At 31.7% G+C, this 15,869-nt stretch overlaps 1 protein-coding gene across 1 annotated transcript in view; it reads right to left on the bottom strand.

Annotated features, from left to right (window-relative positions):
* Nucleotides 1–4,287: 4,287 nt before the first annotated feature.
* Nucleotides 4,288–15,869, bottom strand: part of LOC145320265 (FMRFamide receptor-like) — a 37,842-nt gene continuing 26,260 nt past the window's right edge. The window contains exons 11-14 of the mRNA XM_080162693.1: nt 14,535–14,648; nt 11,868–11,925; nt 11,612–11,679; nt 4,288–6,318 (exon numbers count right to left, since the gene is read on the bottom strand). Coding sequence (XP_080018819.1) covers nt 5,913–6,318; nt 11,612–11,679; nt 11,868–11,925; nt 14,535–14,648 — 646 coding nt within the window. The 3' untranslated portion in view covers nt 4,288–5,912. The remainder of the gene's footprint in view (nt 6,319–11,611; nt 11,680–11,867; nt 11,926–14,534; nt 14,649–15,869) is intronic.

Consider the following 15,869-nt stretch of genomic DNA (forward strand, 5'->3'; position numbering starts at 1 on the left):
CAACAAATAATAAAACGTTACTATAAAACTTTGGGGACTACTGTAAGAAACAGACCAATGATATAAATTGGTCGAGGCCTAGAAAAAAAGTGTTAGCATAACCTAAACAGACAATGATAAACCATCACAAACTCAACTTAACCTAACCTATTAACTAAACCCAAAAGTTGCCTAAAACTAGCAATAAATTACTGGCATTGATCCACAATGATCTCATAATAATAATTCCTAGCTAAAATTAAGCATTTCTTGAATGGATTGAGAGTATAAAAATAATTTCACATCCATTTTCCTATCTTCATTTCTCTGTTTTATGCATATTTTATAAGTTTAAGTAAGAGAAGACATTTTTAATCTTATCATGAAACATTTTCAGTTTATGCAACATATACGTTTAATGTCCATGCATTTCAACCAATATTTTTTGGAAGGGATGTGGATAGGCATACTTACTGATTAATCAACCAACCTTGTAATAAATATTTTATCATGTAATGATTAGTTGTAACTTTATTACTTTTTAGCATGTTTTGTATGGGCTAGAGATGAATATGTAAAAAATCACAAAAGTAAAATTTAATAAAATAATCTTAGTTAATCTTCTATAAAAAGCAACATTTTCGTCGTTGTTTGATTTAAATAGTTTGGCCTGCTAGAATAAAAAAATATAAATGTATATAAATAAATATTATAAATAAAAAAGCCCAACCCACAAAACTGCAATAAAATATTTACTAGATCTTCCCTCAAATAACCCAAAGAATAAAAATATTCGGTTTTTTCTTTTTTCTTCAAATTTATATTTTGGTATGATTAATCAAACATGAAATGCAAAGGAAATGTGAAACAAGATGAATGAAATTTGGTTGACGGAAAATCACCAGACATATCCAGAAAAATGTTTTTCTTTCAACCATTCCACGGGTAAAACATATATTTTTTGTACATTTCCTTAAATTGCCTGTCGAGCACTAAAACTCCCCTTATCTAAAAAACAATTTCATATAAGTGGAGAAGGAGGTGGTAGTTTTTTTCTTTGCATGCCTTACCCCTGCTGGAATCCTTAACATACGGGCCTATAGTGCAGTGCATTAACCCTGTGGAGGTACTAAATTACAAGCATAACCTAATATTCTTTTAAAAGCGAAGATTTTCTATAATTAGGGTTTGTCCGTCCGTACGTGTCGTCCATACGTTCGGAACGGATAGCTTTTTTCGTTAATTAAGGCATATTAGAATGGTAGAATTGTCCTATCGATTTCAATCTTGCATGGTGATTCCTGTAGTAGTTCGAAAAAACATAGAAACTCTATAACCTTTACCAGAATGTCCATTTTAAAAATGGTGATTTTTTTTATTTTTTAACAATTATGTGATATAATTATCTGATTTTTGGAATACTGATTTCTAGTACAACAAAGTAAAATTTTTAAGCGAAGCATTTCTATAATCAAGTCCTAAAAATGTAAGTATTTCCTTAAACATCATCCTGTTTTTAAGCATTTTTTCAACAATTTCTTACATTTATATTCTGATTATTTAGTTTTGACACTCTTCAAGTACGTTAATGATCGTTTGTCCTACAATTTCAGAGCACAATTTATAGATGTTGTCATCCTTGTTATTTTTATTTTGCTTCATTTCTTATTCTTGTATTTTTGTATTAAGCAATCGTTCTTTGAATATTACAATTTTCTTAATCAATAGAAGTAATTCTTTTTTGATTACATTAATAATTAATAAATATTTTACATTAATTTTGCAATATAAACAAACAAGGAGGATAACATTCATCAAAGCGAAGCTCGAAACGATAGGACAAACGATCATTTACACGTGTAGAGTTTCAGAATATAAATGTGTAGACAAAATTGTATGTATTTGTTACGTAATTACTAAAATACAGGATACTGTTTAAGGACATTTTTATACTTTTAGGACTTTATTGTCGAGAGTCTACGTTTATCATAATATTGTACCTTGTTGTCCCATGAATAATTGTTAAAAAATCAGATAATTATATCATATACAAAAGTGTTATCATTAAGAGTTAATTATCAATGGATGTAGGTACTAACTGTCACAGGAATTATCAATAGGACAATTCTTACATGCCTAAATTAACTATAAGAGCTATCCGACGGTCCGATCCAAATATATAGAAAAGCTTTGCTTATAAAAATAAGTCATAAAACATTTATAAGATAATCTATTCAACTTATATAAGTTGCTCTCTCATAAGTATATGGAAACTGCGCTTCGTCACTTTTTTGTATATAAAAGGAATATATTGTATACAGGTTTTCTTAATTCAGCTAAGGGGAACCAAATCTTTACAGTGGTTACCAAGATTTTAGGGGTCAGACATAGACACATACAGGCACATTGAGAAAATGAAAACTTCCAGACAGATAGAAGGTAACAAGATGATTAAATCAGACATACTTACAAAGCCTCAGTTACAGAGATGATACAGTTTATGCATATACCCTTATCATCATAGGAATTGCTAATTCAATTACCTAAACCAATGATCGATATTTAAATAGCTGAAACAAGCATGTTTTAAACCGAAGTTATGACCAATGACGTGCATAAGGGGGTTTATACACTCCCCTGGCCAAAAAATGGATAAATTAACCCCTCTAGGTGTTACAACTTGCAAACCCCTTGTGTATGTATACCACCATCCTAAAGCTGATACGCACCTCGTTTTTGTAACCCTAGCGAAACTTTTTATTACTATTGACATGCTACATTTACAATCATACCAAAACTGCCATGGAATAATCTCAGAAGCATCAAACTCTCCGTTTAAAGGCAAATGTCTTTTAGGGTGGGTCGATTTTGGATTTTCGCATTAGTAGACATTGGCAAGGGTTACTGGGCCAATATAAAACCCTGTGAAACTCGAAAGAGGTTTTTTAATCCAAAAACAACAGGCGCGCGGGGAGTATAAAATGTGCCCGCCCCCTTATAAAACAAAAAATTGAAATTCCTTCAAACACAGGCATGTTGCATATCAAAATGACCGCATTGAAATGCTAATTACAGATCTGAAAACCGTTTTGAAAAATATTGATTCAGTCTGAAATGATTTTCAAATAACCTACCAAAATAAACAGTTTTGACTAAATCAGCTGTTTTAGGTACTTAACCCTTAACAGTCGGGCCCCTTGCCGCACCTTAATCAGTGGGGGGGGGGGGCGTTCAACCCCCTCTATTATCTCAGTCCCTATTAGAGCTAGAGGGCTAAAAAATTTTGTGCATGTCCCCTGTTTGGTAATTAACAACCTTTGTTTTTAGGTCCTTTTTTACTTAAAAATTTCAAACGGCTGTAATTTTTTTTTTTTTGAAGATAGAAGAACAATCTTTTTGCAGAAAATGTTTATCTTTATGTAAATTTTATGTTAGAAATATCAAAACATAAATTCCAGCGGCCGCAGCTGTAAAAGCTTAAGTTTAAAACTTGAAGTCTCTAAGTCAAAAATTGCGGCCACAGGAGCCTTTTAAAGATTTCTGGAGACCTGGATGATCCGGACCTGCAGGATCATACCTGGAGCCTGAAATTGGCTTGAACACCTATATTTCACATGAGGATGTTCTACTAGAGGGTAATTTAGTATTTTGGTAGGATAAAATGCTTTGTTTAAGTCAAAAAAATATTTTTGCTCTTTTCCTGGATGACCCTGCCAGGTTTGCTGGCATCCTGTGCCCGCCAGAATGGAGATATTAAAAAAATTCCAACTCTCAGTTATGTGTCATACCCATACTTAAAAAGTCACGCAGTTTGGGCTCTTTATCTTTCACACACAGAAAATGAGATAGAAAAAACCGGATGGGGGGGGGGGGCGTTCAACGCCCCCCCCCCTCCCCGACTGTTAATGAGTTAATGAGATCTTATGCGAACTAGGAGCAATACTTTTCAAAACGGTTTCAGATTCGTAATCAGCATTTTAATGCGGTCATTTTGATATGCAACATGCCTGTGTTTGAAGGAATTTCAATTTTTGGTTTTGTAAGGGGGTGGGCACTTTTTATACCTCCTGCGCGCACGTTGTTTTTGGATTAAAAAAACCATTTCAAGTTTCACAGGGTTTTATATTGGCCCAGTAACCCCTGCCAATGTGTTCTAATGTGAAAATCCAAAAAAGATTGCAAATCGACCCGCCCTAATGTTTATACACCAACTGTAGAAATACGTCGCGTTGGAAAAAAAGTGCATATTTATAGTCACCTTAACTAAAGCAACGCGTTTGATAATTGAACAACAAAGAATTCTTATATGACAACATTTATTAAAATGTTTAAATATATTCCAATACACAATTATAAATATCTATAATTACAACTTTATAACAATAATAAATGTATTTTTTTTATCACGACATAATAATTTATAAGTTTGTGGATCGAGTATGAAATAAAAAAAAGGATCCTTTTTCATCAGATTCCATCGAATTTCAGACGTGATCCATTTTTTTCATATACATTTCTTATTATAAGAATAATGTTTAAGCTCTTTTAATTTGATTTCTGTGGCCTCATAATATATTTCAATATATTTCTAAAGATTGATTAAAAAGTATGAAAAATATTTATATTTTCTTTTTTTTTTGGTAAACTATTTAATACTTTACTTTGTGTTTGAAAGTTTTTGATATGTTTTGTTGATTTTTTTGATTTTTAAATAATTAAAATCTTGATACTAAACAAATAAATAAATAAAAATACCAGAGTTTTCACAAAGAGTACACCTTAAACCGGTTTATAGCCGGTGGAAATTAATTTGATTCTTAGCCTTGTTGAAAATAACTTTATATTATTAAATAAAATGAAGAAATTGAGCAAATTTAAATTGCAAGAATAAAACAATGCCTAATATACATAATAATATTATCTGAGCTAAATGAGTAAAAATTATTTGTAAGGTTAAGAAATTAATTTTGAAATAGGACGGATAAAAAAAGAACTTTTTAGTGAACTGTAAAATGTTATCTGTCATATTTAAGAAAAAGTTTCAAAGATTGTTAACAACCGCGGATATGAAAAAAACAACAACAATCCAATGATCTATATTTTCGTTTTCATGGTCAATATACACAAAACAAAACATATATGTTTCAGAACCGGTTTTGATCCATCAGAAATGATCTAATTCTTGAGCCATAATGTAATATTTTTTTATGAATAATTGTTCATATTTGTTATTGATAAACTAATTTACATACATATTGCTGATTAGTGAATATAAGGATAACATCCAACAATTTCATTAGTGGACCAATAATCCCCCCCCCCCACACGGATTAATATTTGGTTGGCTTATATTAAGGTAGATTTAGGAAAGGAAGGAAAGCCCCTTTAGTGACAAGAAACAAATTTTAAAAACACGGGGAGAAAAATGGCAAATTACTTTGTCGATTACAGAAATACTTTTGTTTGTTTATTACTTTTGGTCAGGTTGCTTTAGGTTGTAAGGGGTACTTTTTTAGATTTAAAGGGTAGAGGTTCCCTTGCTCGAGAGTTACTTTGAGGGAAAGTACCGAAGAATGTTTCGAATACATATGTGAATATAAATTACATGTGTGTATGTACCAAAATATTTTCATATTTCATATTGTTACTTATATTCAAAATTAGAAATTACAAAATTAAAAGTGCAAATATTTTTAAAACTACATATATAATTTAGGTATTTTTTATCCTTTAAGTCTAAACAACATTTAAACATTTCTGACAATTTTAGACTTTACTTTTAAATTCTTTTAAAAAGTTTACCTAATTATTACAAAAAATGCTTACTTTTAGTTACAATATTACAAAATATACATTTGACATAAGAAAATAGACAAATTTACTTTTACAAAATTTACTTAGATTTTGAAATAACAAAGCGCCCCTGAAAAGTTCTAATTTTCCATCTTAGAGTCACATTGACCGTTTTTAACGCGACTGCAGCCGTTTTTGTTGTTCACAGTCGCCGACACACTGGCGGATATGCTGTTGTGCGTGAAGTTAGCGGTCACGTGACACTGTCCGTTGACTGCCAAATCGCCGTTTTCATGATTGCCGCCGTTGGCCAACTTTGGCGAGTCCAGGCTACCGTTGATGGACGACGTTGGCAGACTGGATGTTTCATCAATAGAAACGGTTATGGAGACCGTTCTGAAGCCCAGACTGCCGTTTCCGTTGCCCTTGGACTCGGTCAAGAACGTGGTGCCGTTGTCCGCCGTTTTGACAGCGTGTATGATTGTGGGGCTGTCACCCATGGTCCCGTTCATCTTGTTCCCTGCAGCCGTCAACCGTATTGGGGTTCTGAAACATAAATCTTTGGTCAAAATTATCTTTTTAGAACATTTGGTTTATCTAAATGGCGGCTACGCCCCTAGAGTTTATCCTTCACTTTCAATTCTAATTTAAAAAAGAAAAAGAAAGAAATAATTATTTTATTTATTTTGAGATGGGGGGGGGGGGGAGTTAATCTCCCCCAAATTAGATTAGCTGCAAAGCCCTTGCTTGGAACTGTAATACACATAGACAGACATCCAGTTACATTTACATAAGGATTGTGATATGCAAAAATTTTAAATATCTACTGGACTCTCGTTTTTATACCCAAATGCACAGTACACATAAATAATCAAAAGAAAAATTAAAATAAAATTAAGAAACTTAATCAAAATTAAATTTATGAAAGTGTCAGAAATTTAAGGAATTTAGCATCCATAGAAAGAAAAGATGTTTTAAATTGTTCATGATTAAAATAAATGTACTATTTGTGCTTAGTACTAGAGGATTCATCCCTAGCATCTAGGGGTTTTGTTTTCGAACAGAAAAATAGCCTGAAACCATGCTAAGACTTTGAAGTAGATCATATGATATAGCTTAAAACATTCCCGGGAGCAATATGAAACTTTCCTAATCGGTTCATTGGTTATAAGTAGGATCTTAATGGACAACAAAAAAAACGTCCTAATTTACATAACAAGTTTATGCAGCACTTTAAGTGTTCATATTATTGTTTCGTAATATGCAAAATGAAAACCTAAAAATACTCAACTACTTTTAATTAAAAAAATATATTAAAAATTTACTTATACATTTATTTTATTATAAAAAATGTCTAAATGATATTCTACACTATTTTTTTTCTCAAATGGCATTTAAAAGTCAAATGTTTTATTACTGTATTTTTATTTTATTTCCAATCTTAGAATTTCATTTTTTTTAGTATAGGAAGTTCTATATTAGAAGTCTGTCTTTATAATTATTAGTTAGCTCCTGCTTTATTATTAGCAGGGATTTTAAGGGAAAGGACAATGGACGAAATATTAATATACACCCTCCAATTATTAAAAATATCCAGAGAGAGAGGGGACAATGGGCTGTTTGTTACACTAGTCCCCAAAATTTTACTATAACGTTTTATTATTCGTTGGCTTAACAACTTTAAGGACTTACGTTGTTTTTGATTGGTTGATTCATTGAGTTGAGTGTTCGAACGTTTCAACCACTAATTTTAATCTACAGAAAGAATAATTGTTGATTTACACACATTTATCTTCCATTGCACATACGGGCAACCAGGGGATTTTATTCACCACCCCCAAATCAAGTTTTAATCATTCTATGAGTATTATTATATCCATATTACATCAGATTTCAAAGGAATCGTAAAATTACGCTTTTTAAGTAAGCTTTCTAATGCCTGGAAGTTAAGAAATGCAAAAAATTTCTTACAGAAAAAGGCATATTTTGTGTGTTTCACCAAAAATTTTAAAAGTATTATAAAATCTCTTAGAATTAACTTAATTAGACAAAATAACTTTTGTTGAGTCATGCATTACATGTATATTGAGAATATAAAAGAAAAAAACACAAATTGAAGATATTAGTCCTACATAATTCTAGTTGAAGTCAAGATTTTAGTTTATTTTTGTTTGTTTAAAAATCAACATTTAAGTAGACAGTATCAGGAAACATGTTTTCACCGGGTGCCACCGGCTAAAAAAGCGATATTTGATTACCAAAAGACATATTATAATCGCCAGTACTGGTTTCATTTACCCCCCCGCGCCCCCGTAGGGGTTTTTTGCCTGTTTTCTGAAGGTGGGTGCACAAAAACTTTGTAAGAAAATGCTTTTAAAGGCGCTTTTAAAGTCGAAATTTAATAACATAGTTGTTTTATTTCATTAAATCCCTGCTTTATTTTACCTCTAAAATATATGGTTTTTTTCAAGTTTGATATTGCTGCCCTAATTTATTAGATAATTCTTCTTGTCAATATTGTAACAACCCGAAATTAGGGATATATAATTACTTGCATGTTGCACCATATTTTCTCCAACTAAAATAAAATGGTCTTTCCAGCATGCTAATATAACGATATCCCCTCCCTTTATACTGGACGTAAGAACTGACCAATAAATGAGGACTAAATTAGCAACCTAAATTGACAACAAAATTTACCCAGTTATAATATCCACGTATATTATGTCTATTATTTTAGAGTGTTTAGATAAATTGGAAACACTATAAAAGCTATTCAGTATGTAATTTACTATTAAATTTAAGCATTTGCTCTTTAATTGACCATATTCGCAATTTATCACAGTAGATTTTTTGTGCTTCGTTACTTATGAATTGTATCATCCTTATTGTTTTCCTTAGAGGTTGAGATAGATAGATAGTTGGATGATGAATAGATGGATAGATAGATAGATGGATTGATAGATGGATAAATAGATGGATAGATAGATGGATATATAAATGAATAGATAGATGGATAGATAGATTGATAGATAGATGGATTTTGCAATTTACCACACTAGATAGATGGATAGATGATAGATATTGCGCTAAATGGTGGAGAGGGGCTTAGCCTAAATCAACACCTCTTTATGTTCGAAGTTTTAATGTAACTAGATAATTGTTACTAAGGATTATTACCATTATCAATGATCTAAAGGGATAAGACAAAGGTCAATATAATTGATGTACATTCCCAATTATAAAACACAAAATTACCTCTTGTATAGATAAAAATTAGTATTCAAAACATTTTAATACACAACTGTAAATCTTTGGCGACTAGTGTTATAAACAGCCAAATGTCCCAAAGGTTAAGTTAATATCCAAATAACGTGGTGTTCTTATAATTAATTGAAATTGGAATTAGCAAGTGTTATGTGTCTGTCTATTGGTAATGCTTTGTTTTTAAATTATGTAATTACTTGGTCTTTATTTTAAAATCTGATGTTTTATTTAGGAAGGGAGGGGATATTGGGCTGTTTATTACACTAGTCCCCAAAGTTTTAAAATAAAATTTTTATATTTTTTGGCCTAAAAACTTTAGGAAGTTTTATTGATTTTTTATTGCTTGGTTCATTAAGTACAGTGTTGAAATATTTTAATCACTGATTGTCATCTACAGTAATCAATTTCGTAATATAATTTGAAGTATCAATATTATGTAGTAGGTATATACAATATACAATGATACATATATTAATCGGTCATTGTTTTGTCCCTTAGATCCCTGTTTGTTAATTAACCCTTAACAGTTGGGCCCCTTGTAGCACATTTATCGGTCGGGGGGGAGGGGGTTCTTTTTGCAGGTCCCCTGATTGATAATGAATTTCCGACTACAAGTGAAATAAAGTCAATTTTCACATACTGATCGCTCTTTTATTCAACAACCTTTGTTTTTAGGTCCTTTTTTACTTAAAAATTTCAAAAAGCTGTTATTTTCTTTTTTTTGAAGCTACAAATACAATTTTTTCAGAAAATGTTTATCTTTATGTAAATTTTATATTATAAATCTCAAAACATAAATTTTGGCGGCTGCAGCTGTACTTGGCAGCTGCCAGCCGCCGCAGTCGGCGGGTGGCGGGAAAACGGCGGCGGATCTTTAGGAAATTTTAATACGTTATGTAGACATACAAGAAAAGCTTAAATTTAAAATTTGAAGTCTCTAAGTCAAAAATTGTGGTCACATGAGGCTTTTAAAGATTTCTAGAGACCTGGAGGATCAGGACCTTCAAGATCATGCCTGGAACCTAAAATTGACTTGAATACCTATATTTTACATAAGGGTTTATGATATTTTAGTAAGATAAAAGGCTTTGTTTAAGTCAGAAAAAATGTTTTGCTTTTTATCTGGATGAACCTGTCAGGTTTGCTGGCATGCAGTGCCCGCCAGGCTGGAGATATTCAAAAAATTCCAACTCTCAGTTATGTGGCATAGCCATAGTTAAGAAGTAACTGATTTATAGCCCTCTATCTTTCACACACAGAAAATATGATAGAAAAAAAACTGAGGGGAGGAGGGGCGGGGGGGGGGGGGAAAGACCCTCACCCCCTAACTGTTAAGGATTAATATACAGATAAACAGTAAACAAGAATCATAATTTCATTATAAATATAGATATTAGTTTATAAAAATTTATGTCAATCATGCCTACATTTATAATAGATTTATTATCACTGAACAAACTTGTAGCTGACTAAAATAAGGATTTCCCATCTACCCCCTTTACATTATCCCCTCCCCTTCTACCGAAATGAATTCCCAGGCCCCAACAACCCCTAGTTTGACACTTTGAACACTAAAATCGGACTACAATTGACATAGATACACTTTAAAGGGCCCAAAAAGCTAGTGATAGAGTAGCTGCGCTACTGAAAAATTTTCATACTACTCTGATAAGTTAAGAAATGCATTCTCTGACCTCAAACATTCTAATTTGACATTTTGAACAAGAAATTCAGGCTCTAAATAATTAAATCCCCTTTTTGGCTGATATGCCCCAATGTGCATTGTCTTATCCATTTAGATAACTAAAAATTACCCCATCTGTAAATGAGAATGATTAGTGTTAGTTTGTACTAAATGTAAATGTACCCAAGCAGAATTGTTCTAGTTTAATAGATTTATTTTATTTTAAAAATGTTTTCTAATATTCTAGGATGGCCTTTACATTACCAGTGACGTTGAATTAATGTTAGTGCATTCAATTGGAATACAAGGATTGATCAATGGCTTATTAAATCAATCTTTTAATCTGATAATAGAAAATTTATAGAGCTAAAAGAAATCTTCTTTCCCTTACTTTAGGTAAATTTTAAGTTAAAAGAAAATTGCCAAATATTTGACATTTCACACATTACATTTTCTAAAATATTGTCCATTGGCCTATCTCTCTATTTTTACACTATTGTGATGATGATATAAAAGTTTTTAGAAAAAAAGAAATACCATGTCAAAATCATACATCTAACCTTTTAATCAAATTATTCGTGAATAAGTTAAGATTAAACAGAAAGTTTCTATCTATCAATCTATCTATCTATCTATCTATCTATCTATCTATCTATCTATCTATCTATCTATCTATCTATCTATCTATCTATCTATCTATCTATCTATCTATCTATCTATCTATCTATCTATCTATCTATCTATCTATCTATCTATCTATCTATCTATCTATCTATCTATCTATCTATCTATCTATCTATCTATCTATATATCTATCTATCTATCTATCTATCTATCTATCTATCTATCTATCTATCTATCTATCTATCTATCTATCTATCTATATACCTGGAGTTATTATTTCTGACAGTATAAAGATCTTGTGACATGCCAAAGCTTTGGTCAGCTGCTGCTGCCTAAATAAAAATTGTAGAAAAGCTTTGGTTTAAATGGCTACTGTGGGAATGATGCATATTTTAACAAAACTATCTTCTAAGACTTTATAATATAAAATGTTTGGGTAATTCTATAAAGTCTGAATTGGTTGATTTAAATTGGAAGTGTCCAAACTTTTAGACCTGACAATAATTATCAATAAATTTACCTCTGAGGAGGTTAGATCTCTTTGAATTCTGTTGAAGGGTAGAAACTTCATGAAAAAACTGAAATAAAAATATAACTATTAGACTACTTAATAGTAATAAATATAAAGAAAAACATTAAGAATGGACAATTTGGATTTCAATACTTAAATTTTTTCGTTTTTAATAATCTTATGATTTTCGTAATTGGTCAATATTAGGAGTAAAGAAGGGTTGTAGATTAATTTAACTGCCATTGATATTGTTTATAAAGAGAGAAAGAGAGGCGAAGGTAATAAAAAGTCTACATATAATTAAACAGTCTTGAAGTATTAGCTAAAAAACAATATATACCATCATTTATAATACAAACAGAATAAAAAATAAAAATAACAATTTAAAATCTTTTCTCGTATTTATTCGAATCTGGTGGATAGGAACCGGTTCTCATCCATACGAAAAAACTATGTCTAGCATCGTATTATATCCAGCTTTCTACGAATGTAAAAATGTACATAAGAATCGGCAAAAATGGGTTGGTTCCAAACTAGCTAGTAAAGAGCAAACTTTTAAACAAATATTTTTAAACTGTAGAAGAGGTAGTTGTGTGTATAAACTTTGGCAATGTACATTTATTTTAGGTCCATTGTCTTATCCCTTAAGATCCCTGATAATATGTTAATCAAAAAACGGAAATGTGTTCTAAGATAAATTAAGATAAAGTAATACTTAGGCGGAAACAAACAAGAATAATTTTAAACAAAACTTTCACAGCCAGGAAAAAAGAATATTGCTTGGCGTAAACACCCAATAAGCTGAAAAACAACGAGAAAAAAACTAGTATAGCTTCGAAACCGATTAATATCCGATGGATAAGAACCGGTTATCAGCCACACTAAAAATCATATATTGTATCTATTTTATTCAGTTTTCTACGTAAATAAAAATGTACAAATCCTAATACTAAAACAGGTTTAATCTTATAAATGTACATTTTTATACCCGCGGAAAGCTGTTTATAATACGATGCGATAAATAATTATTCCTAGTTTAGCCAAAGAAGATGGGAAAATTAGACTTTTCCATTTCTTGATTGGTTGGTAAAAACTAACACAGCTCAAACTTATATCAACCAATTATTTTAATCTAGAGACGAAATAATTTTGTTTCTCGTATTCATTCGAATCCGGTGGATAGGAACCGGTTCTCATCCATACGAAAAAACTATGTCTAGCATCGTATTATATCCAGTTTTCTACGGATATAGAAATGTACAATCATAAGATTAAAACCAGTTTTTTTAGCCGGTGCCTCCGGCACCTCGGGGCTAAAAAAACTAGTTTTAATCTCATAATTGTACATTCTATATCCGCGGAAAGCCGTTTATAATACGATGCGAGAAATAACTATTCCTAGTTTAGCCAAAGAAGATGGGAAAATTAGACATCTCCATTTCTTGATTGGTTGGTAAAAACTAACACAGCTCAAACTTATCAACCAATTATTTTAATCTGGAGACGAAATAATTTTGTGGTGTACAACATTTTATCGTCAATTAGTTTAATTAATAATGTCCTATTGTATATCATAAATTTTATTAAACAAACAAACTGTATGATATAGTTGCTACGCTACCAAGGTAATGAAGTATCTATACTATACATAAAACATCTAAATGTTTCTGATATTAATATAATATTTGGCAAAGTTTTATGATTTATAATGGCATAATCATTATTGATACACATTTATACAGAAGTTGCGCTACTTCTCTTCAATAACTCTTGTCTTGTCAGTAAGATTCTCCGCAAAAGGTTCCATTTAAAAAAAAAAATAATATGATTCTTGAAATAATAAGATACAATGTTGGTTTTAATGTAAGATTGTTCTTAGACAGCGTTCTGTATTTAATTAATTTTAAAAAATTTTATTTTCAGAAGTGCTGACATAATAAATATGTTAATGTTCGTTTGTCCGACCGACTGATTTGTTTATCTTCGCTCCTATGGATGTTGTCATCCTTGTTTTATTTGATCTTATTGTAAATTTCTATATAAACAAAGAAATTATACCAGAATGAAGCAATAAATGAAAAATATTTTTGTAGTTTGGTGCTTTCCCTAAAATTAAGTTTGTACCAAATAACTCCCCCTCCCCCCCCCCCCCCCCCGCCTATAATATAAGTTCTTTTATTCACGATTCTGTATCAAATTTTTATTCTATTCAGTGTTTTACTTTAGAAAAGAACTAGTACTCAATTTCAATAAACTATTTAAAATTATCATGAATGACCTTTTCATGTAGAAATAACGTGAATAAAAAGGGCAACTTAAACATAAAAATTTAACTATTTAAATAGATTAAACGCAGTTTAAATTAATCTACAACCATGCTTTACCCAAAATATTTTAATATTTCAAGGGGAAACACACAAAAAAATGATTGTTTATTGCCTTCTTGTCATGTTATATACTGTGGCAATGCATATAGAATACGTGGATATTGTAAAAGATTCTCAGATTCCCTGACAAAATGTTTCTCCCAGCTGGCTAATATAACAATACCCCCCGTTCCCCCCTTGTGAATTTACCACATCCTTTCCCCTGTATATATTGAAACATATTGATCAAAATCTGTCACAAAATCCACGTAATCTATATCCATTTTGTTGTGGCTTTTCTTAAATTTACCTGTCAGTGAATGATGTGTAAATATAGAAATTGAGTGAGGCACTGCACATGATAAGGAAGTTGCTGAGAGGAATCAGACAACGAAACCATTGCGGCTCTGTCCAGGTTGGACATCTAGTTAATATAAAAATAATTAGGTAACCCAGAAAATTTTGACAATGCCTAAAGCCGAGGGGGGGGGGGGGGTAGATATACCACACTTTTCTGGGATCTTGCCAGATCAAGTATCAACTGTGGGGAATACCAAATGATGACTCCATGCAAAATTTGAGCCTGATCCGGCCAAAACCGGCCGTGATTTTTTATAAAAAACTGTTTTTTTTCCGGTTTTTAGGGGGTATCTGTAAATCGATTCAGCTGGAGCAAAACCGGTTGGAGGTACAAAAAATTTTACTTCACATGAAATTTAGCCAATGTAATTGCCTACAAAAATGTACTTTATCATCAACTTGATTGGACAACCCGTTCCCCTCCTAAATGTCCATTAAAATCTCGGAAACGGCAAAATTTGCCAAAAATCATGCCTTCGGCGGCGAATAACCGCTAAACGGTCAGCCGGAGGCAAATCAAACATAAGTAAAGAAATGTCCGCCTCAAAAAGTTGTACAACATCAAAGAGATGCTTGAAGTCTCTAAAACGACTCCTTCCCCTACTTTAAGGGGAAAAACTGAAAAAATGTGATTTTCAAAAGTATGCCCACTTCGTCACCCCAGGGTTACCAAATATAAAGTCTAGGCGGCCCACAATGCTGAATTTTCACCAAGTGAAAGTCTTGTGTCATTATCTCTTATGAGAAAAAAGTTATTTATTAATTAAAATTTCAAATTGTGATTTTTTGATGGATATCTTTGATGAAATGACACGCCGGTCAATTTTTAGGCCAATTTTTGCTGTTTTCGGCCTGCCACGCCTAAATGGTTTGAGATAAACTCACGGAACCTTTGGCCCGACCTAAGTCTGGTTATTTGTGAGGTCTAGGAAAAAAAACAGACTTACACAAAAGATTATAATAATAATCTTTACACAGAAAAATGGCACAAGGTGAGGGTTTGAGGGGGCAAAATGAGCCGACCAGCGATTTTTGACGGTGCGCGGCGACGTCGTGCTTCATCAAATCCGGGATTTTTTTTTCTTAGACCTCACAAATAACCAGACTTAGGATGGGCAAAAGGTCCCGTGAGATTATCTCACACCGTTTGGGCGTGGCGGGCCAAAAACCGCAAAAAATGGCCTAAAAATTGACCAGCCTGTCATTTCATCAAAGAAATCCATCTAAAAATCACAATTTGAAATTTTAATTAATTAATAACTTTTTTCTCATAAGAGATAATGAC

The sequence above is a fragment of the Acartia tonsa genome, chromosome 5 (genome assembly GCF_053477335.1).
Source record: "Acartia tonsa isolate MP-2025a chromosome 5, ASM5347733v1, whole genome shotgun sequence".
Classification (NCBI taxonomy): domain Eukaryota; kingdom Metazoa; phylum Arthropoda; class Copepoda; order Calanoida; family Acartiidae; genus Acartia; species Acartia tonsa.